The 24871-nt window shown below is 41.7% G+C and overlaps 1 protein-coding gene across 3 annotated transcripts in view; it reads right to left on the reverse strand.

Annotated features, from left to right (window-relative positions):
- Positions 1-24871, reverse strand: part of VSNL1 (visinin like 1) — a 244651-nt gene continuing 219780 nt past the window's right edge. For all 3 annotated transcript variants that reach the window (XM_030198846.1, XM_030198845.1, XM_030198847.1), the window contains exons 3-4: positions 9149-9364; positions 1-2236 (exon numbers count right to left, since the gene is read on the reverse strand). In XM_030198846.1, coding sequence (XP_030054706.1) covers positions 2039-2236; positions 9149-9364 — 414 coding nt within the window. In that variant the 3' untranslated portion in view covers positions 1-2038. The remainder of the gene's footprint in view (positions 2237-9148; positions 9365-24871) is intronic.

Consider the following 24871-nt stretch of genomic DNA (forward strand, 5'->3'; position numbering starts at 1 on the left):
GTTATACAGCAGAGGAAAAGAATATTATATTTCCTGATGCACAATTTATCAAACAGGCAAAAATGACATTTTACATATTATGTCCAGTATTTTCATTGACTGTTGACATGTGAAAAATAGTACAATACTGCAATATACAGAAACTTCCAAATAACCCTCTGTAGAAGGGTGAGAATATTTGAGTAAAAAATATTTTATTTGTCTTCTCTGGCCAGTCCAAAATTTAATATAGTCAAATGCATTTCGGTGAAAGAGTTCTACCATGGCCCTCTCAACTAAAAAAGCGTCTGCATCCTTTCTTCCAAACACTGGGAGGCATACAGTAGTTATTGTACTTTTAGGGTGAACAGTTGTTTCTAAGAGACATGGACATTAGATGTAGAATTAATATTATTCAAGATATGACAAAAGAATTCAGTAGGGAAAGAGAGTCAAATATAATATTGTGGGACAATGTATTGCTGCCTCTTTGGAAGCCTTTGAAAATTCAGCCATATTTATCATTGTACTTCCAAAAAGAAAACCCAATAATACTTGCCATCTCTTTTAGAACTAAGGGCCCCTTTTATAAAGCGGCAATACCCATACCACTGCTTTGCCGCACGGCGATCTGGCACTAATGCTGGGCTCCTGCAGGAGCCCAGCCGTAGTGCCTGCCCCCAATGCAAACCACTTCTGGTGCATCAGATTAAAAAAAAAAAAATGTTTGTACCGGGGGCTTACCTGGCTGTAATCAGACAGTGCTGCCCGGTTACTGCTGGGGTAGTGCAGGAGCCCTTACTGCCTCCTAAATAGTTGGCGGTAAGGACTGCCACAGCAAATGGCCGTGCGATGAGTGTTTCATTTACCGCACGGCCATTTCCGTCCCCGCCCGGAAGTTCCTTTTTCTCGGCGGCAGTTAAGGGGGGGGCCTCTGTGCTGTACGGTCTTTGGCTGAAAGCTGCGGATTGTAAGATGTTATATTAAGTGATTACATAAAATTAAATTATGAAGGTGCCCTTTTACGAAGCAGCAGTAAGCGCTAGCTAAAAGACACTACTGCGGGACGCACTCAGGTGTCCCATGGTAGTTTCCGAAACAGCACACGCTACCCATGGGCAAAAAATAGGTTTTATTTTTTAGCGCGGGGGGCCGGGGGGGTTGTATGTTTGGAGGTGGAGAGTAGGCATAATAGATAGCATGGGTAAATCTCGCGGGCTGCCCGATCAGCAGGGGAGCCCTTGCCACCTAGTAAGCAGGTAGCGTAAGGGCTCCCGCGCTCATTGAGAAATTAGCATGTAGCCGCCAGAAATCGCAGCCATTTTACAGCCGCGCTACAAGTGGTGCATTGCTCCTCTTAGCGCACCTTGGTAAACGGGCCCCTAAGGGAATACCTAAGCAGGTTTTGCTTACATTTGATCATACTGCAGTCCTCTAACACAGCTCTTTCCAGACTGATAGGATGCAAATGAGGTAAGAATTAAAGCAAACCTAAAAGGCATGCGAATGAAGTACATTTATATTCATTGACAGTACAAGCATATGTGCGTGGAGCAGACTTCATGAACTGAGGCAATTTCCCTCTGTCTGTCCAGAACTACTTTACAGAAGAATGGCGAGATGCTTTATTATAAACAATTACATTTACCATGGGTATTCGTGTCACTACCACTAATAGTATAGAGACGCACAGCTAGCATCAGTAAAACATGAGCAATAGATAGCATCATAATCAGTGCAGCACATTACTGATGCACAGGCTTCTGAGAAACGGGATCCTTATGAAATGACATTGCGTACTTCACGTTGTGGCATTTTTACATATATTTGTATATATATAGATATATGTATATATATAGATATATATATATAGCTCATATATGTATTTTAAAATTCTTTAGCAAATTACATTCTCATGCACACAAGTGTTTCAAACACAAGAAGCAAGTCCGTTTATAGGTAGTCCAAGCAAATTTTGTTTTGTTGTCGTCGTGGAAATAGCTGCAAACTGAATGGAACATTTAAATTTCTGTGCAGTCCATATTGCTTTTACAGTAGCTCATTTCTGAATGTCACATTGCAGCAGTAATACAATGGAAGGATCACTCTTTGCAGCTTCTTTGAATTCATCCAGTGTAATCTGGTCATCTTTGTTCTTATCCATCTTACTGAAGATCTTGTCTACTCGTTGCTCTGGCGTAAGGCCATCTTCATTCATTTTCATCATTATCACAGTGCCCACCATTTTATAAATAGCCTTGGAAGAGGAAAAGAAATGAAAAATGCAATGATAAATTTGTTAGATTATTGCATATACTGTTAGTATTGAGTACTGTATGAATGTTATTGCTACTTGCTAAGATCACCTGATGGCATAGTCTGAGATAGATAACACTAAGCTTATATCATAATGGTTAGACAGAATTTGCTTAAAACAATATTGAGCTAACAATAATAAATCCATTCAATCTCACATGACAGAATTACTTACCACAAACAGACTTGGGTCTATGATTCTCACCCTAACCTTATTGAGACATTGTTCTAGTTTTTTTTTCCCTACTAAATTTAATTTATAAACTTCTTGTGTGGACTGTAGCAGCTCCTCCTTCCTATTGGGCCTGGCGAAATAAAGTTCACTCACTAATGCTGCTGGAGAAAACTGTAGCCTGATCATCTGCACAGCGAAAGAAGTCTTTTTGATTGGTGTGGGACTATTATACAACACCTTTCCCCATAGACCCACAGAGGGATACTAAACATTCTTTAAGAGGTTACGGAGATCTTGGTGGTTTTTTTTTTTTTTTTGGGGGGGGGGGGGGTTGAAACTGTTCAAGCAGTTCTGAGTTATCTTGATGCAGAAGGGTCATAACAGTCCAAGCCCTCTGAGACCTTCATCTACTCAGGAGCCTTCGTCAGTCCTTCGGTATGTGATTACTTGAGCTCTCAGTGCCATTGAGCCTTTTGACCTTCTATCAGCCATTTTCCCTCCATGTCATGCTTTAAAACTGCTCAGTGTAATAGGACTATTTCAAACAAAGACCCCCTTAACTGGTGTGTTCAGTGCCTGGTTCCAGACCACCAGATATTCACTGTAACCTCTGTCGCCATATGCAGAAGAGGTCTTTAAAGCCCACAGAATCCAGTGTCAAAAATATTTTGGTTCTCCATTGATTTTAGCATCAAGCATAGAAGATGATTCGGCCAAAGACACAGCACCTATGTTGGCATCGGCAGTGACATAGAATGCACCCATGCAGCATCGAGATGGTGCTGCATCGAAATTGATGCCACATTCATGCCAGGACTCTACATCCTCCTCATCGGTACTTCGATCATCAAGGTACCTGCAGCGTAAAAAGCCTAAGAAGCATCGCCATTGCTCTCCCTCTAGGCACTCATCCAACACCTCCCCTGCATTGATGCATGGGAATAGTCCATGCTGTAGTGACCATTCTCCATTTCTACAGATCATTTCGTAATCAGATCTTTTGAGGTCTTCTAGATCTCCTATGCCTGCACAGGCTACATCTATACCGGTTTTTCATCTACGAGACAATTTTTTCCACAAAGAAAGTTTTGCATGGTGTCTCTAGTGTCACTACTCCCCATGATACAACTCAATGATTGGCTTTGCTCTCTAGACCTCAAGGCGGCATATACTAAACATACCTATTCTACCCACTCACAGGAAATATCATTGGTTCCACTATGGGTCTCTACACTATCAGTACAAGTCAAGATTTTACCATTTGGCTTGGCCTCGGCTCCTCGAATGTTCACGAAGTGTCTAGTAGTCATAGCTGCAGCACTTCAGAGATGGGGCATCTAAGTTCTTCCTTACCTGGATGACTGGTTAATCAAGGCAGCCACTCAGAAATCTGCCACCGATTCCATGAAGTCAACAATACAACTCCAGAACTCCTCGGATTTGTAGTCAGCTACCCCAAATCATATCTTCAACTGGTACAGACTTTGGAATTCATAGGGGCTCTTCTTGACAACTCAAGGTCGAACGTTTCTCCTTTACCAGAGGGCAAACAATGCATATCACCACTCAGGTATCCCAGGCGACTCATCTCTGCACATCAGACGCTCCACCTCCTCAGTCACATGGCTTCAACAGTTCATGTGACACCATTGGCTAACCTTCACTCCTCTGTCAACAAGTAATCCCAATATGGACAAGGGTGGCTTCCAGAAACATCTTCCTCAGAGCTGTTTACTTAGCCAGGCAACAGAATGTCCTGGAAGACAAGTTTAGCAGAATCCTTCAACCCCATGAACGGTCCGAATGGTCTCTCAGTGTCTCAGTCATCCACCAGATATTTCAGAAATGGAAAACATCAAAGATAGACCTATTTGCTTCTCCAATGAACAGCAAGCTTCCTGAATTCTCTTCCAGACTCTATGCTCCCAACTGCATAGCCCCAGATGCCTTCCTGATGCACTGGGAAAAGATCTTCTCTATGCTTTTTCCCCCAATGCCTCCCATCAGAAAAATGCTTCTCAAACCCCATTGAAACCAAAGGATTATAAATCTAGTTGCTCCTTACTGGCCTCAACAAATTTGGTTTCCTATACTCCTAGAGTTGTCATCCAAGGAACCATTCAGTTTGGATCCTTTCCCAATCTTCATAACTCGGAACAAAGGATCCCTTCTACATCAGAACCCTTGTTCTCTGGCCCTCACAGCATGGTACCTGATGACGTAGAATTGCATTCTTTAAACATTCCCAATGCAATTTCTCACATACTCTTGCTTCCAGAAAACCCTCCACAAGAAAATGTTACTATCTGAAAAGGAAAAGGTTTTCCCTCTGGCGTGCCTCTATATTGATAAACCCTATTTCATGTTCTCTATCTACTCTGATGGAAAACTTCCTTCATCTTTCCAATTCTGGCCTCAAGGCTAACTCAGAGTACATTTGAATGCCATCAGTGCATATCATGCTAAACTTGAAAATAGACTAATTGCAGTGCATCCCTTGATGATTAGATTCATGAAAGGTTTATACCACACTAAACCTCCATCAAACTGCATCTTGTGGTACGGGATCTCAACGTCGTTCTCACATGAAACCTCTGTTTGAACCACTGCATTCTTGTTTTCTAAAATTCCTTACTTATAAAGTATTGTTCTTGACAGCTCTTACTTCTTCCAGAACAGTTAGTGAGCTCCAAGCCCTTATGGCAGATCCTCCTTACATCAGATTCTACTATGACAGGGTTGTACTCTGAGCCCACCCAAATTCCTCCAAAAGGTTGTTTCGGAGTTTCATCTCAATCAATCCATTGTTCTGCCTGTCTTCTTCCCTAAACCGCATTCTCATCCTGGAGAAGCAGCACTGCATAACTTGGACTCCAATTGACAATAGAATACTATCTAGAATGCACAAAGCCTCATCGATAATCCTCCTAGCTCTTTGTATCCTTTGATCCTGACAGATTGGGAATTCTCATCACCAAGAGTACAATCTCTACTTGGGTGGCTCACTGTCAGGCTTATTTTCAAAAGAGAAGGGCGCCCATCTTTTGACACAAATCGGGAGATGGGCGCCCTTCTCTCAGGGTCGCCCAAATTGGCAAAATCGAAAGCCGATTTTGGGAATCTTCAACTGCTTTCCATCGCGGGGATGACCAAAGTTCACAGGGGCGTGTCAGAAGCATAGCGAAGGTGGGACTGGGGCGTGCCTAACACACTGGCATCCTTGACCGATAATGGAAAAAAGAAGGGCGTCCCTGAAGAGCACTTGGCCGACTTTACTTGGTCCATTTCTTCTTACGACCAAACCTCAAAAAGGTGCCCGAACTAAACAGATAACCACTGGAGGGAATCGGGGATGACTTCCCCTTACTCCCCCCAGTGGTCACTAACTCCCTCCCACCCTAAAAAAAACTTTTAAAATATTTTTTGCCAGCCTCAAATGTCATACCCAGCTCCCTGACAGCAGTATGCAGGTCACTGGAGCAGTTTTAGTGGGTGCAGTGCACTTCAGGCAGGCGGACCCAGGCCCATTCCCCCCTACCTGTTACACTTATGCTGGTAAATGTGAGCCCTCCAAAACCCACCAGAAACCCACTGTACCCACATGTAGGTGCCCCCTTCACCCCTGGGTGTACAGTTGTGGGGAGTGGGTTTGGGGGATTGCTTAGCACCGAAGGTAAGGGAGCTATGCACCTGGGAGCAATTTGTGAAGTCCACTGCAGTACCCCCTAGGGTGCCCGGTTGGTGGTCCTGGCATGTCAGGGGGACCAGTGCACTATGAATTCTGGCTCCTCCCACGACCAAAGGGCTTGGATTTGGTCATTTTTGAGATGGGGGTCCTCGGTTTCCATTATGGCTGAAAACCAGGAATGACCATCTCTAAGGTCGACTATCTCAACATTTAGGTCGACCATCTCTAAGTTCGACCTAAATGTTGAGATTTGGGCTTCCCCGACCATATTATCAAAACAAAGATGGACACTCATCTTGTTTCGATAATACGGGTTTCCCCGCACCTTTGCGGGGCCGTCCTGTGAGGACGCCCTCATGAAAATTTGGGCACGCCATTTGATTATGTCCCTCCACGTAATTCAGACCTTCTAGGATTTATGTTATAATTACCATGCCATGGTGGCTGTGTACAAATGGCAAAAAAAAAAAGGCAATAGCTAACTGCAGCGGTCCACAAATTCAGAAAGGAGCAGGCATTCATGATGCCAAAGCATAATCAGTCATGCCATACCCTTTATTGATGAAGGTCACTTTTCTAATAAAGGATGAATAGGAATCACATTTTTCTAGGAATTTAGACTTGGAGAAACTCAGGAGGACCAACATTTTCATTTTTTGCAGCTAACCGTATAAGTATAAGTGGTCACTGATGAGTTTTCATAATTCATTACAATTTGATTGTTTTCATTTCTGTACAAATGTGCTCTTATTACATGTATTCCCTTAGGCCTGTTACTTAGGCCGCACTATAAGCATGTTATCGTTTTAGCACGCGCTAATGCTAGAGACACCCATAGGAAGATATAGGTGTCTCTAGCGTTAGCTCAGGCTAATATTTAACTTGTGCTAAAAATGCTAGCGCACCTTAGTAAACAGGGCCTTTCAGTGGCGTACCGAGGGTGGTGGGGGCAGTCCGCCCGGGTGCACGTCACTGGAGGGGCGCATAAAGTAGCTGCATGGCTGTCAGCTCTGCTGGTTCCCTGCTCCATTCTGCCCCAGAACACATTACTTCCTGTTTCGGGCAGAGGGGACAGGGAACCAGTGGAAACCGACAGATGTGCGGCTGCTCCAGCAGGTAAGAATGCACCCGGGGGGGGGGGGGGGGGCGGGCGTCGTGCTGCACCCAGGGGGAGATAGACACCGCTGCACCCAGTGGGGGGGGGGGGGGGGGGGTTGCGCAGTGGCGATCCGCCCCGGGTAGCAGCCAACCAAGGATAGCCATTGGGGCCTTTAATATTTTTCTTCACATATTTCCCTTTGCCGCCTAAAATTAATACTACTTCAATAAAGGGCCCTGACCAGTAGGTAAAATATATTTTCTCATACATTAAATACATTTTTACTGCAATCTACAGACAGAGTCAATAAATGCTTTCAGGCCAAAGCATGAGACACAGACAAGAGGTCATATAGAGAAGTGTTTTTCAAGCTAGTCTTGGATTACTCCCCCCCCCCCCCCCCAGCCAATCGGTCTTTCAGGGATTCAGAATGAATATGCATGAGATAAAAGTGCATGTACTGCATCTACTGCAATGCAAACTGTCTCATGCGTATTCACCAAGAAACACTGACATAAATAATGCATTATTAGACGGTCAAAGGGATCACGTATTAATATAGGTACAAAATGGATTTAACTTTTTAAAACTCTATAGCCAGAAAGTACTTGTGTATGCCACAGTTTTATCAGTGGACAAATCAATATTCAGCCAGTGGCAATCAGCCCTGTGGGCTAATTTAGACCCAGACATTCAGTGCTGGTCCAAGCCCGGATACTGGTACTAAATATACAGGTTTTAACAGGTTTTAGGTGGCTGCTGGAAGTTATCTAGGTGCTGCCAATATTCACAATCAGGACGCGGATAACTATCCAGGCAAGTCAGCACAGCCTTTTGTCAGACTCAACCTGACGCTGAATATCAGTAATGCCCAGATCATTTCTAGCTCTGCCATCTGGATAGTCACAGCACTATCTGGATAATACCAAGCTGGTCATTGCTGGACCCTGTCAGTGGGGGTTAGCCAGGGAGAAACTGCACCGAACTGGTTACCTCCCGCTGAATATCAAATTCGGAGATTTTTTCCTAGCTATTTTAGAAAGCCACAAGAATCCAATAAAATATTCATATTTGCTTATACATCACACATAGGGTTACCATATTTTGTCCCCCCCAAAGGAGGACACATGCCCTGCCCCCCACACCCCCTTTCACGCCCTTGCTCCACCCCCTTGTCACATTTTCCCCTCCCCCCTACCACACACCCCGTCACTCCCCCTCCCCGTTACCCCTCCCCTTACCTTACTACTGCCCTGGTGGTCTCGTGATCTCTTTGGGGCAGGAAAGAGCCCCTCTTTCCTGCCCATAGCACTGCCCTGCATGCATCCTTCTGTTGCTGATCTCAGTGCCGATTCAAAATGGCCGCCGAAAGTTGAAGTCTCGCGAGGTCACTTCAACTCTCGGCGGCCATTTTGAATCGGAGCCGAGATCAGGAACAGGAAGGATGCATGCAGGGCAGCGCTCCGGGCAGGAAAGAGGGGCCTCTTTCCTGCCCTGAACGCGGAAGAGGTCACTAGACCCCAGGGCAGTAGTAAGTAAGGGGAGGGGAGGCTAGCAATCTGCCTGTTTGTCCGGATTTCTGGACAAACAGGCAGATTGGCAAAACCCGCCCTGTTGCCCGGACATGTCCTCAAAAAGAGGACATGTCCAGGTAAATCCGGACATATGGTAACCCTAATCACACACACACACATCTTTCCTATGGATTGGCAGACTGGAGAGGCCATATGGTTTTTATCTACCTTCATTTTTCTCTGTTCCTATGTATAAAAGCACTGCTAGCATCACTTATGTTATATACCGGTATTTCTGTAGGATAAATACACTAACACTAACTGCACCCTGAACAATATGTGAACAGATTTTTATAAATATACAGCATCTGCTTTACCTCTATGATCTCAAGCATCTCAATCCGTGTAATTTTGCCATCGCCATCCAAATCATACATGTTGAAGGCCCAGTTGAGTTTCTGTTCGAAGCTACCCCTGGATGTGATAGACAGGGCACAAATAAACTCTCTGAAGTCAATGGTGCCATCCCCATTCTTATCGAAGGTTCTGAATGCATGTTGCGCAAACTTTGAAGCATCTCCATACGGGAAAAACTGCAGAAACAGAAAGAAAAATAAATAAGTTATTTTTTTAACACACTAATATAGAACATTGTACCAGCAGATGCATAATTACCAAACTCATACTCATGAGATGAATCACCTACCCCTTAGCTCTTTATTTCAGTTTCTATTGGCCCAGAGGCTCCATGGGTGCTACAATGCTGCTTCAGTGCTGATTTTGTGATGGCAGATAAGTGATCGCTTTTTACTTTTGACTCTTGCTAATTTCTCTGTTTTTGTTTATTTTGAATAAAGGTAAAACATTTCATGGAGCCTGTTGGCTGATAGAAATTGAAATAAAGAGCTAAGGGGAGCAGGTGATTGGTCTTCATGATATAGGCTGGGATTTGAAATAGCTTGGGCTATAGGAGATCTAGTGGCCTATTAATAACGAATTTCTGATGCCCTCTTGCTTGTTTTTCTTATATACGTATCTGAAAAAGTATTTGCTTTGTAGTGCCAAGTTAATTCTATACCATCTTAAAGAATAGCACATAACTAGAATATTGGCATGATGTGTGTATATGCTGCTATTCTGGTCAGTTACGTCCATTCTTGGCGCCTAAACGATGGCGCCTTCTTTACAGAATACTTCTTCCAAGGGTAATTTTATAAACCATTTTCAGGTGTAAAATGCTGATTTACGTGCATAATGAGCTCTTATAATATTAGGTCATACCTAAAGGTATGGATAGTGCAAGCCAGCTTTTACTTTTTTAGTGGGACAAACACACAGGAATCCAGTTTAGAAGGATCGGATCCAAAGAAGCTTAGGGGAGATTAGGTAGGAAAGCCAGTGCTGGACAGACTTCTACGGTCTGGTCTGGTGTAGACAGAAGAATGAGTCAACACTTGATCTGTTACTAATAGCCCAAATGGATGCATCCAGAAATAAAGACATCCTCTTCCAGTAAAGCTACTAACAGCTCTTAAATCTATAACTTACTGTCCTATCAATGGCCACTGTCACCTAACTGAACCATAAAGCTGTCTTTAACTTTGAGCATGAAATCTCTTTTAATATCCGATTCCAGTGTTGCACTTTCTCCATCATCTCTATCATGTTTAAACCACAGTTTTGAATAGATTGTTTGTAAATGTACTCAGGCTTTTTTTTATTATTTGTAGTATTACATAATTGCTTGCACACATTTCAAAAGTGCAATCTCACTTTTCCCACCCTAACTACATAAGTTTGCCATACTGGGACAGACTGAAGGTCCATCATGCCCAGAATCCTGTTTCCAACAGTGGCCAATCCAGGTTACAAGTACCTGGCAAGATCCCAAAACAGTACAATACATTTTATGCTGCTTATCCTAGAAATAAGCAGTGGATTTTCCCCAACTCCATCTTAATAATGGCTTATGGACTTTTCTTTTAGGAAGCTATCCAAACCTTTTTAAAACCCCGCTAAGGTAACTCCTTTATTTTCTCTGATATTTTAAAAATGTACTACTTTGTAGCTTCATTGCGTGCCCCTAGTCCTAGTATTTTTGGAAAAAGTAAACAAGTGATTCACGTCTACCTCTTCCACTCTTCTCATTATTTTATAGACCCTATCATATCTCCCCTCAGCCGTCTTTTCTCCAAGCTGAAGAGCCCTAGCCGCTTTAGCCTTTCCTCCTCATTGGGAATGCGACTGTATGAAAAATTGCAGGCATGTATAAAATGGCACAGGGGCAAGTTTCCGGTGATACATTCCTGTTTCTGCTCATGGTACAGTTTGTTTCTCTTGGTTGCCTGTATTTTTGTTATGCTGGCTGGAGTACAAGCAGCATCTCTTCTGGGTTAGCACTGCTTTGTCAGCAGAGCTCAACACCATTAGCTTCTGCAGATAATTTGTATTCTGAGCTAGCCAGAGCTATCAAACCCCAACTTTATAGCTAGAGTGTGAACATTAGAAAAGGTCCAAAAAGAAAATCCATGGGTTTTGCATTCAAACCAAGTCACTTCAAAGTTTTGCTTTTTTTCATCATCCAGAAATGCAATTAGCATTATGGTAATACTTTAAGGATTTATTCTGGAATCAGTTCAAAATTTCTCTTACAGTTCTGTTAAAAAAAAAAGAAAAGAAAAGTTGTTGGCATGCAAATGTGCATCATATGTAGATCCATGTGAGTACAGATGCAGAAGTGGGTGTGAATTGGAATGAATTTGCCTAATTTTGTAATAGCTTCCTATGTGTATTGGTGATCCGGGGAAATCTTTAGAAATTTATCACATGGTATTATGGCCATCTGTACAGGGAATTTTAGCAAGCTGTGTTAAAACTTTGTAGTTGCTATGCATTAGCAGACAAAATTAACATGTGCTAACTGCAAAGTCTGTGTGTTAACTGTTGGGGCCTGCACAGCATTTTACCATACAGTTAACACTGAAACAATGCAATTACTACCTGCTAATTAGGGGCCCTTTTACAACGCCCCAGTACAGCTACTGCAGCATTAGCGCGCACCGAGCTGGCGGTAGTGCCGCCCCCACTATGCAACATTTCCTGCGCGACAGGAAATATTTTTTTTTATTTTACTCCTAGGTTAGCATGAGGGCCCTTACCGTACAGCCATTTTCTTTAAAAAGAAAACCCTGCCACAGTAAAAAGGGCGTCGGTGCACAGCAAATCCACGCACCGATACACCGCAGGCCCCGTTTTACTGCAACTTACTTTGTTCCTATTTTCGTCATATAAATGCTATTTTTTTGGGATCGAAAAAATCAAGTTTTTCCTGACCTAGCTAGGGACCACAAAAAAGGAGAGAATTCTTGGCCTTAAAACCAAGAGTTCTCAATTAGGTGGTATATTTCAGTTAAAATCTCCTGTCGATGTATAGTGTCTCTAAATCTAATTAATTATGTATTTTTTTCCCAAGAACTGCAGGGATTTATTACTTCTAAGGAGGAGAAAACTGCAGGGATTTATTACTTCTAGGAGGAGTAAGTGAGGTCTCCTTAGTTGCATCCACTAGTTAAGTAATGCTGTATCTTGGCTGTGGGTGTTTGTTCGCTCCTAACTGCTTCATTGATTAAAATCTGTTTTCCTATTATTGACTTTTATTTTCCTAGTATCTGGATCAATATTTGTGGACAAAGTTAATGGTGAGATTTCCGCTGGTACTTGTTTTCTTTATTACTTAGTGCTGATATTGCTAACACGTTTATGTTTATTATGTGAATGTAAAATTAAAATCCATAAATATAAAAAAAAGAGCCCCTTATTGAGGTGGAGTTAACTACTCTGCGTTATCTTCTGCATGTTAACGGTAAGGCACTATCAATGCCCCATTCTACCTTTGATAGTTAATGCAGGCATTAGTACATACTAATCCCCCTGTTTACTAAGCTACGCTAGCGGCTGCCATGCAGCAATGCCAACACAGCCCATTCAAAGTGAATGGGCTGTGTTGGCAATAGCGCACAGCAGCTACTAGCGCACCTTAGTAAACAGTCAAGCCTCTGTGTTTATTTAACATTTATACCCCACATTTTCCCACTTAATTGCAGGCTCAATGTGGCTTACACAATGTCGAAAAATTAAAATGCAAATAGACAATATAATAGTAATCCTGTAAGTAACTTGAATATAAAGCAACAGATGTAGCAAAAAGTACAGTAATGGTCCATGAATTTTGCTATATCATAAGGAGTAAATTAAGTTGGGTCTGAGGCATAAGCCTTCTTAAACAGTGTGGTTTTCAGTGACTTCCTAAAGTTGAGATGGTTATGAATTGATCTGACGGTTTTAGGTAACGCATTCCATAGTTTTGTACCTATATAAGCATAGTATTTATTTTATTTTTGTTACATTTGTACCCCACGCTTTCCCACTCATGGCAGGCTCAATGCGGCTTACTTAACAGTGTTAACTGTTAGTGTGGATGTGAACGAACAATGAAAGCTAATTCCCGTGTTAATTACTTACATGATTTAGTAAACGGGCCCTAAATCTTTTAAGAGAAATATTTGAGTGAAAAACTAAGTATCACCTTCAGTGGAGGACCTCGATATACGTTAATTTTGACTGATGTTAGCATTTGGTACACTGCCATTTGAATATAGTAGTTATCACGATAGTTTACAAATCTAGACAATCAATGGAAAAACAAACACACATCACAAATTAAAAATTAATTTGGAAAAGACAAAAAGATGGGGATGAGTAGAACAACTATAATAACTAATTAAAACAAATGATGATTTCCTTCACAGAAGACGGAGGGGAAAAGGACAGCTTAGTCCAACATTCTGAATACCCAGCGTACTACACAAAGTTAAAGATCAGGAAAAGAACGGCAAAAAAGCCAAGGGGTCGATATTCCCATTATTTAAGAAGGAAGGAGAGGCTCCTGCTGACTTAAACCACCTGAATAAGCTGTCCACCAATATTCAGCAGCACTTAACCAGATAGTACAGCTGAATATTGTCTCTGGCTACCTGGCATAATCCAGGCAGTCTCTAAAAATCAAATGAAGGCTTGGATAATCTCAATAATATATCCACGATAAAAGCATATTCAACTATCCAGTATGTTAGTGTGTGTTTTTTAATAAAATGAGGAAAAAGCCTCAAATGCTAAAGAGAGCTCCTATGTTAGTCGCCCACTTAAGGGAGCACGCTTTCATTCATCACAGGCTGAAAAAACCTCGTTATTATGTCTATATACTTGAACCTAATAAAACTTTTTCTAAAGGTTCTAAGATTGATGTATGGTGACGGGGCCGTGATTGATGTATGGTGACTATAGCTGTCAAGATAAGTGCATTTTGAAATCTTAGAACCTTTAGAAAAAGTTTTATGAGGTTAAAGTATATAGACATAATAACGAGGTTTTTTCAGCCTGTGATGAATGAAAGCGTGCTCCCTTAAGTTGGGCGACTAACATAGGAGCTCTCTTTAGCATTTGAGGCTTTTTCCTCGTTTTATTAAAAAACACACACTAACACACTGGATAATCAAGGCAGTGCCAGGGAGATCTAGGAGTCGAGTCAGAAGATAATGCAGGCACTGATGACAGCCAGAGCCTGTGCCTTCATACCTAACTGGGCAGACAGGACAGCATAAAAAGCTGTTCTGTTTTTGCCCCTTTAGGTATGCAGGTTCTAGCACTAAATACTGGCCAGCACTTGCATAACTTCCAGGTCTGCTGATGACGCGGATTTTCAGTGCCAGTATACAGACATGGCCTGCCACTGAATATCCAGGTTTCATTTAGCCAACAGACATCAGCGTTTAAAGAAACACTGACCACTGCTGACAATATTGACCGGCAAATTTTAATACTTGACTTAAAACATTTTATAATAGCGTTCTTAATGTATATCCACCGGTAGAGTTTCAAAGTGAGGGGATCAGGAAACTAGAGTACTGACGTAACTTTGAGAGTGGTAGATTACTAAAAGACTCGCTTGTATCTTCTCTGTTCCTTGCATTATAGGCTTTTTTACATTTCTTATTTATGTGATCTTGTAAATGATCTAATATTTATTTTGTTTTCTACTGAACTCTCTTTTGAATCTTGGCCTCAGAAATTCATATGTATACAGACAGAAAAAACCAGAAACATTTCTCTTTATCCTTTGCAGTTGTATGTGCGTTTTCATATCTTGAATTAAAAAAAAAAACAATAAAAGAATATTTAATAAAAGCCTTAAATTAATTTATACACTTTCTAAAATGCAAGACCAATAAATCTTATCTTTAAAGTATTGATTTAATGTCTTCATTATTATAATGGCAATTGATTTGTCAACTCTATTAGATTCCATGCACCTTCATCTTGTTATTATGCTTTATATCAACTTGTTCCTAGTCTCAGGACTGGGGCAGGGCACCACGTCTCCCAAAACGTGGGCCTGAGGCCAAGGAGGAAACACTGCTCCATTACTGTTGAAGGACCATGATGGTGTACATTTATGACATTGCCTATCATTCAATGAGCTGTGTCAGGCCATCTTCTGTGGAACCTTTCACTGTTGGGAAAACTGATGTGGGATTTGTTATGTTCTTTTTTTCCGTGAGATATGATCATTTGTTCCAATTTTGGCACTGTAATGGTTCTACCTTCCATCCTGGTAAAGGGGTGATGGGGTGTGAGTGGGTGTGTGTGTGTGTGTGTGTGTGTGTGTGTGTGTGAAATGATATCCTTTCTCTGTTTTGTGTACAGTTCCAGTTGCCTACATAGTAAAAGCAGATGCTGTTTATGGCTTTATTGAGTTTTCTCTACTATGTTCTATGCCTCTCTATATGTTGTCTTGTTTCTAGGTCTCCTTCCTCATATTCCTCATAATTTCTTCTTTTCAACTTGCTTCTTCTATATTCCCGATGCTATTGTGAGCATGCAGCAGTTTCTCTACAAGGCCACACTCTTCACAGAAACAGAAAAATGTAGGTAGATAAAGATCATATGGCCTATCCAGTCTGCCCATCCATGCTATCTTCTCTTCCTATCACTTCCTTTGAGATCCTATGTACTTGTCCCAAGCTCTCTTGAATTCAGATATTGTTTTCTTCTGCACCACTTCCACCGGGAGACTGTTCCATGAATTACCACCCTTCCTCTGAAGAAGTATTTCCTTGGGTTACTTCTGAGTCCATCCCCTTTCACCTTTACCCTTCTGACCTTGCATTCATACACTGGGTTTGCTCTACAGAAGGATTGACCATCTTTGTGGCTGTGACCCCATGATTGCAACCAATAAAATTGAGTGACCCCTTGGGAGATACAGAATAATGATGCAGCAATGGATAGCCCACCCAGGTTGTGGCCTCAAACAGGGGTTTTGTAACCCCATTTTGGGACCCAACCCACAGTTTGGGAAGCTCTGCTCTAGAGATTGTTTAAACTTTTAAATTTAAAGATAAAAATGTAAGCATCTGTGCTGTTCTTATATCTGGAATACCAGTACAACCTATATACCTTCCTCTATTCCATGATTTACTATGTTGCACAAGAGTGGAATCGGAATAAATCTCCAACATAGTTTCCAATTTTCACACCTTGTGTAACATTGTAGATAGATATTCAAAATGGCACAAATGGTTACATTTTATCTTTAAATGGAAAAGGTATAAACAATCCAATTAAGAGACAGAAGTTTCTTACCTCTATTAGAAAGGAATATTCTGACTTTTGTGTACAGGAGATGCACCTTGACTTTAAAGTATCACTAATATTGAAGGATAAGGGATACACAATGAAAGCTTTCTCTCCAGTCTACAAAAAAGAAATAGGGTAGCAATTTTGGTAAGGAAAGCCCTGCAATAACACTGTCATCTCTGAGCTTAAGGATCAGTAGAGAAGATGCTTAAATTTAACAATATAGAATGATAATATCCAATATATGTTGCCTAATATTTATACTCCAACTCTTCCAAGCATTGGCAGAAGTCATAGTGCAAATGTAAGAATTTTTTATTATGCAGGGAGGATATTTACATGCCTCTAGATATGACACAGATATAAAATTTGGCCATCCAAATCCTGGGGTCTTGCGTCATTCCATCACAGAGAGAGTATGAAAATAGTAGAGCAACAGTGGAGTTTAACACCCACTGCTAGGGATCTTACCTTTCACTTCCCACACCCATCAGACTTATACTCAAATTGATTATCTTCTAGTTTCAAGTGCATTGTTATAGCCCTAATTCTCCAATTGCAATATCAAACCATGTTGACATTTTTTTCATGCTGCAGAACAAGGCCTTTTCCTCTTTGGCTCACAACTGGAGACCTTAATGCTGGGCTGCTGAATGATGAAGTGCTACAAGATACACATTCAGAAAGGTCTTAGATGAAAATTGTCACACAGTGACCCTGCTGCAGTGGCGTTCCTAGGGGGGGCGGACACCCGGGGCAGCGCCCCCCCCCCCAATGCAGCAACGGACCCCCCCCCCCCCCCGCAAAAGAGCCCCCCCCGGGTGCATGCCGTTGGGGGGGTGCCACAGTGTGCGCCTTGCTGCGAGTTTACTAACTTTGCTCGTTCGCTTGCAGCTCCCTCTGCCCCGGAACAGGAAGTAACCTGTTCCGGGGCAGAGGGAGCTGCAGCAAACGAAAGAAGTTAGCGAACTCTCGCAGCAGGCGCGCGCCGCGGCACCCCCCAGCGACGTGCACCCGGGGCGGACAGCATGTATTATTTTGACCTTCCGAGCAATACACCACATGCTGCTGTCAGTGATTTTAAATGCTGACTGCCGCGGGCTAATTTATACCCAGGGCTTTTTTTGAGGGGTACTGAGTACCGGCACCTTTTCCATTGTCTGCTAAAATTGACCCAGGGCCCCCGATTTTAATGAAAGAGCTCAGGCTCTACACACCAATTCTGCCTTGTTATAGATTCTGTGACTGGTTACAGGGGGCCTGGCTATTGTGGGGTAGGTCCCTCAGTGATCACCCCACTCCTGAAGGGTGGCTTAGCATTTGAGTACCGGCACCTTTTTGCTAGAAAAAAAAAAAAACGTAGTGTTTATACCTGATATTTAGTACCAGACCATATCCAGCAAGCAGCATTAATATCTGGGTCTTGGGTGGCTGCCAGAAGTTATCCAGGTATCTAGATAGCTTTCTGGGCAAGTCAGGACTGCAATTTATGCACTCCTACTTGCTCAAATAGTTATCCGGACATCAGCATTGAATATCGGCAGTGCCCGGGTAACTTTGGACCTGCCTATGCTCTAATCTCAGACATGATATTCAGCAGCACCATCCAATTAGGTGCCCCCAAATATCACATCAAGACCAGGTCAGTAGTTAACTCCAGCTGAACATCTAAGATGGTTTAAAGGCTTCTTAACAGCAAGATCTTATCAAGTGATTTCAAAATCAGAAATGTCAACACCATGGAAACCTGAATGCAGAGTAACCACAAGGTTCACCACTCTCACCAAACCCTTTTTAACCTAATGATGACACTTTTAGGCCAATCGCTATCCAACCAAGGACTCAACCCATACATCTATGCAGACGATGTCACAATATACATCCCATTCAAACAAGACATAACCGAAATCACAAATGAAATCACACACAGCCTCCAAATAATGAACTCATGGGCAGACGCATTCCAACTAAAGCTAAACGCAGAAAAAATACAATGTCTCATCCTGTCCTCACAATACAACACAAACAAACCCAATACCATAAACACCCCAGGCTACACCCTTCCGGTCTCAGACAGCCTGAAGATTCTGGGAGTCACAATTGACCGTAATCTCACATTCGAGACCATGCAAAAAAATACAGCAAAGAAAATGTTCTATGCAATGTGAAACTAAAAAGAATCAAACCTTTCTTCCCAAGGGATGTATTCCACAACCTAGTACAAACAATGGTGCTAAGTCAGCTAGACTACTGCAATGCCATCTATGCCGGATGAAAAAGAACAAATCATTAAGAAGCTTCAAACCGCTCAAAACACAACAGCCAGACTCATATTTGGGAAAACGAAATACGAAAGCACCAAACCCCTAAGAGAAAAACTTCATTGGCTCCCACTAAAAGAATGAATTGCGTTCAAAGTTTTCACCTTGGTCCACAAAATCGTTCACGGGGAAGCCCCTACCTATATGTCAGACCTTATAGACTTTTGCCTATTAGGAATGCGAAAAGATCATCACGCACATTCCTCAATCTCCATTATCCTAACTGTAAAGGGCTAAAATATAAATCCACATACGCGACCAGTTTCTCATACATCTGCACGCAGCTATGAAACGAACTACCGAAGGCCACAAAAACAATGCAGGACCTTATCATCTTCTGAAGGCTACTGAAAACAGATCTTTTCAAGAAGGCATACCATAAACATCCAACTTAAATACTAAATAACAACGCTATACACGATCTATACATAACCGATCTTTTACCTCATGACTGATTAACCTCTTTGATAGTCATGATCAAGTATTACCACTTCAACCTTATGCTTAATAGGGACTCTCTATAATCGACGACCTAATGTATGCTACAATCCAATTTATTCTCAGAAACTTTCATGCAATAGCATCATTTATTTTTCTTTACCATGTATGTATGTATGTATGCACATGCCATGTTCCATGTATGTTACCATGTATGTATGCACCTTAATGCAATACCATTTGTAATTCTGTTACCCGGTAATGGCAACCACCATTATGGCAAATGTAAGCCACATTGAGCCTGCAAATTGGTGAGAAAATGTGGGATACAAATGCTACAAATAAATAAAATCTACTCCTGCATTCACTAATGACAAGGCTAATTTTTGTGACAGATCTTGAAAGACCTGGATATCCCTAAAAATACAAGGAAAGAACAGGAAGTTCCTTTATGGTAATCCAAAGGCAACAGAAAAAAAGTAAAGGATGACATACAACTCACAGTGACGGCAGCATTTGTTTTTTGGACCGAAGCTGTTCTTCTAACCATCAGACATATTGTTCCGTTGAATATCTAGTGTATTGCACCAGTACAACATTCTCAACCATATAGAATGCTTGTACATGACCCCTGAAGTAGGCGGCCTGTCTCCTGAAACACAGACCTGTGTCAGGTCTTTATTATTAGTGCTACAATAAAATGTTTTCTGCAGCTCCCAGCCTGCGAGTCATGTGTCATCCTCTACTTTTCTTTTGTTGCTTAAAAATACAAGTGCACATTCTAAAAATAATCTTGAAACAGATGAGCAAACTTGAGGCTAGATTTACTAAACGGCATTGATGTGCATTGTTTTACCACAGCTCCCATTTTATATAATGGGTTAATGCCATTAGAGCATGCTAATGCAATTTAGTAACTCACTCCTTGAACACCAGTACAAATAAATGGAAAGATTATCAAAATGTATAGATATATTGATCTTATATAGAAAAGCCACCATAAAGTTGGCAATCAGAATAAAAGGAAGCAGGTTCTCTCAGTCGTGGAGTGGCACACTATACAAGTATATTGGGGACAATATTCAAGCTGTCTGCATTGGAAAAAAAAGACTACACATACTTTTTACCCAAAGGCTTTCCAGCAAGTTTTCAATCAAAACGCACACTCACACTTTCGCTTGAAACATCATGGATACAAACTATATGCAGTCACTTGCTCTTTCTGTGGGCCGATTTTGCTGGAAAAGTATGCGGTAAGATAGGAAAATGCAATTTATACAAACTCGTTTCCCTCCCCCAATGTGGCTAACAGTGCGGCATATTTTTGTATTTTATATGCATTTTTTCATAGTTGTGGATCATCTCATGATTTTTGATAGAGGTGATTTGAAGCACTTTATTAAACATTGAAGGACTGCGATTAAGCAACAGCTGGAAAACCTGTATTTCATCCCTGTAGATCATTTGAAAATTGTTCTTCTTAATGTACAACTTTTGTTTTGCATGATTGGTAGGGCTTGCTTGCTTTTTCTTGTTTAACTACAAATCCACACTGGTTAGTTAGTTTATTTATATTATCACCAAATGATAGCTAATTCCCTTATTTATATTACTGCTCAACTAACCTAGGCCAAGTTTACTAAGCCGCGCTAGTGGCATGTTAGGGTTTTTAGCGCACACTGTGTAGATGCCAATAATATTCCTATGGGAGCCTAGATGGTTAGTGTGCGTTAATTTTTAACACATGCTAAAAACATTAGCGCACCTTAGTAAACAGAGCCCCTAGTTTGTTATATATTTCCAATACTTGAATTTTTATGTGGAGGAAAGGACTTCAGTATTCATTACAATACCTGTTAAGTCTTATAGCTATATGTAAAGGTTTCTGAATTTTACCATCATCAGTCTGCATTAGCTGAGCAGTAATATAAAAGGGGAATTAGCTATCATTTGCTGATACTTTTCTTGTTTCACAAAGAAACAAAGGACATACCTAATGTAACAGGACATACTTAATGTAACCTGTCTTCTCTGGAAGGTTGTTGGGGTTTTTTTTTGTTTTTTTTTACCTAGGTACCTTTTTACAAAAGTCATTTTTGGAAATGACAACAAAGAAACACATTGCCCTATAGTAGCTGCTAATGGCTCTTTTATTTGTCACAGTTTTGTTAAACAAATGCATAGCAGCATGCTGTCAGCTACACTGAGGTGCCTATTCTGAAAAATTCTTCAATAATGTAACACTCAGAATATGTGGACTGTGGCACTTCTTGTAAAGCAACAAAAGATACTCAGCTGAGCTTGACAGATTTTTGTCTTTGTTCCCTGGAAATGTATTCCTGTGCATGTTTTGCTTGTCTTCACATGTCATAGAACAGAGGTCCAAATGCTTAAATGGGATGCTCACAGCAAGTAAATATGAGATGTGTTTGCACACAATGGAGACAGGACCTGCAAATATCTCTTATGTATACTCATTGTAAATATTTTGAAAATTTGACTGGCCAGACTGCATCTGACAACTGAGTTGAGAACCTCGGGGGTAGAGTATGTGGTGATCACAGAAGCCAATCACAGTCACAGAACAAAGTGTACAATAGCATTTTGATTTCTGCTGGCATTTTGAGCCTAGAAAACTGTCAAGCTCCCCACTGAAAGATTCCATGGATCCCTAAGCTTTGTAGTGACAAAACATGTAAGTTACCTCCTCTGTGCCATTGTTTAGTATTGCACCTGATGTTCTGTGCTGTTTTGCTTAAAAAAGATTTCCCATTTTGTGTCACAGCTATAAAGAGAGATCTGGAGGGTAGAATGTTGTTGTTGCAGGGGGAGTTAGGGGATGAGAAGCTGGCTATATTAAATGTTTTTGTCCCATGTGATCTACCTGCTCGCTTCTGGAAGAATCTGGGTACATTCTTGGGAGATCAGGACTTGGGACATTTGCTTATTGGGGGGGGGGGGGGGGGGGGGGGGGGGGGGGGGGGGGGGGGGGGGGTTGTAATGTTGTTTTGGATATCAAGTCTCCCAAAGGAGCTGATGGGGTGCAGGTCTCACGCAAGCAACTGTTATGCGTGAATTTCATTTAGCTGATCTGTAGCCTAGTCAGCATCCAGCAGGCAAAGATTACTCCTTCTACTCCTCACATCATATTAGTTACTCGCATATTGTTCTCAAGCTACGTGATACTTATATAGGGATAGAGTCCCATACATGGACTAACCATGCTCCAATACGGGCTACCTTTAATGTGGGTAATGCTATGGTAGGTAGAGGAGTCTGGCGCCTGAATAAAAATCTGTTGAGGGATGCCCAGGTGGTTGAGGATATTAGAAGGGAATTTAAAGTATTTAGAGTTTAATGATCGGGGAGATATGCAGGATGGAATAGTTTGGTAGGGGTTGAAGGCTGCCATCCAGGGTTTTTTTTTAAATTAAGTGAGGTTCCCTTAGATGGAAGCAGATAATGGCTAAAGAGAGAGAATTATTGGCTCAAAATCAACATGTATATGCTGGAAGACAGACGGGAGATGATAGACACATTTAAATACCTCAGTGGCGTTATGTACAGGAGATGGGCCTTTTTCAAATGAAGGAAAACTCTGGAATGAGGGGGCATACGATGAAGTTATGAGGAAATAGGCTTAGGAGGAATGTAAGAAAATACTCTTTCACGGAAAGGGCGGTGCCGTGGAATGGCCTCCCAGCGGAGGTCATGGAGACGAGGCCTGTGTCAGAGTTTAAGAAAGTGTGGGACAGGCATGTGGGGTCCCTTAGGACAGAAAAGTTGGTGGCTACTGAGGATGGGCAGACTGGATGGGCCCTTTGGCCTTTATCTGTCATTATGTTTTTATGTTTCTAAATTACTCAGTTGGAAGGTCAGCATAAACAGGGCTGTTCTCAGAATATCCTACTGACCCTACAGCAAAAGAGAACCAAGCTCAATCAATTAAGGTTGGATGACCTAGCTCATAAATTGCAACAAGCTCAACAAATGCATTTTGAATTTGAAAATAAACCGGGTAGGCTACTTGCTCGGAAACTTCAGCAGAGGCAGAAGGAATTAGCCATCCTACGCATAAAGGAGGAAGGAGGGTGATATAAAATTTTTTTATAAGTAAGAAGATATCCAGTAGCAGTTTATACAGTTATATAAGCAGCTATATAGCCAGGAATCCCAGGTAACAGATGAAGCTATTGGAGTTTATCTGTGGAATATTAATCTGCCTATACTTACAGATCCGTTGTGGGACCAACTTGAAGCAAATATTACGGCTCAGGAGATCTATGACACCATTAAGTGTCTCCCCACTGGTAAGGCTCCTGGCCTGGATGGCTTTTGCACAGGCTTTTATAAACATTTTGCGTTGCAACTGGTGCTCTTGCTGGGCAGAATTGCCTAACTCCATGAAAACAGCAGAAATTACCATATTGTGCAAACTGGGTAGGGATAGTGCACTTTGTGGGTCTCATCACCTATCTCTTTTTGAGCTTAGATGTTAAGCTCTTGGCCAAGTATCTGGCTGATAGATTAGCAGTTTTGCTTCCTTAGGTTATTCATGCTGACCAAACAGGTTTGTTAGCTGGAGACAGGGGACAGATAATGTTAAAAAGGCAGTGTATTCCATCTGGGCAGCACAAAAAGGAGGAAGCCAAATTATATTTTTGGGAATCGATGCAGAAAAAGCATTTGCTATGTTCCGTAAGGTGGGCTTGGGGAATTGCTATATACATTGGATTGCAAACCTGTATACTGCCCTACAGCTGCAATAAAAATTAATGGGAACTATTCTGTGGCTTTTTCTTTAGTAAAAGGGGATCAGGCATGGGTGTCCGCTATCCCCATTATTATTCACTTTAGTAATGGAACCCCTAGCACAAAGAATTAGGGATCATCTGGATCATCCACTGACCTTGATTCCAAATTTGTTGGTAGAATTACACTTGTATGGGGCAGTATCTGGGTTTAAAATAAATCTAGATAAAACAGAAGCTTTAAAAATCAATCTTACAGGAGGTGAATTAGCACAAATCAAAGTGAATTTTCCTTTCAGATGGGTACGCTCTTGCTTAAAATATCTGACCATTCAGATCCATGGGTGGAAGACCACTTTCAGGTTAAGTATGGGTCCTTGGTCAAAAAGGTGTGTTTAGAGGGTCTGACACGGTTAGGTATGGTTGAGGTGGTGAAAATGAATATTTTGCGTCGCTATCTATATCTTTTTCAATCCCTCCCACTGCCTATCCCAAGGAGTACTCTAAAGCAATGGCAGCGGGATATTACTTGGTTTATTTGGCAGGCAGACCTCCCTGTTTTAGGCTGCCAATCCTTTGAGAACACAAAACTGGGGGTGGGATGTGTATTCCTGGGTTTTATGAAGTTGCACATCTGTGCCACCTTTGGGACAGGCTTTAGTGGAAGGGGTCTGTCTGCATTATTTGCCATGGGTTCATAGGGAATTATGGGGGATTTGTGAGATTGCTAATGATGTCTAAACACTTGGTTTCTTTGTGGGGCCAGATCTGGGATGTGGCTTGTAGGGACTTGGGATCTGCTGGATCTCTGCTTGCTACTTTTAATTGGGAAATGGAAAGAGGGTTAGAGCAGGGCGAGGGAGCAAGGGTGGGGTGGAATAGATATGGGTTACAT

The sequence above is a fragment of the Microcaecilia unicolor genome, chromosome 3 (genome assembly GCF_901765095.1).
Source record: "Microcaecilia unicolor chromosome 3, aMicUni1.1, whole genome shotgun sequence".
Taxonomy (NCBI): Eukaryota; Metazoa; Chordata; class Amphibia; order Gymnophiona; family Siphonopidae; genus Microcaecilia; species Microcaecilia unicolor.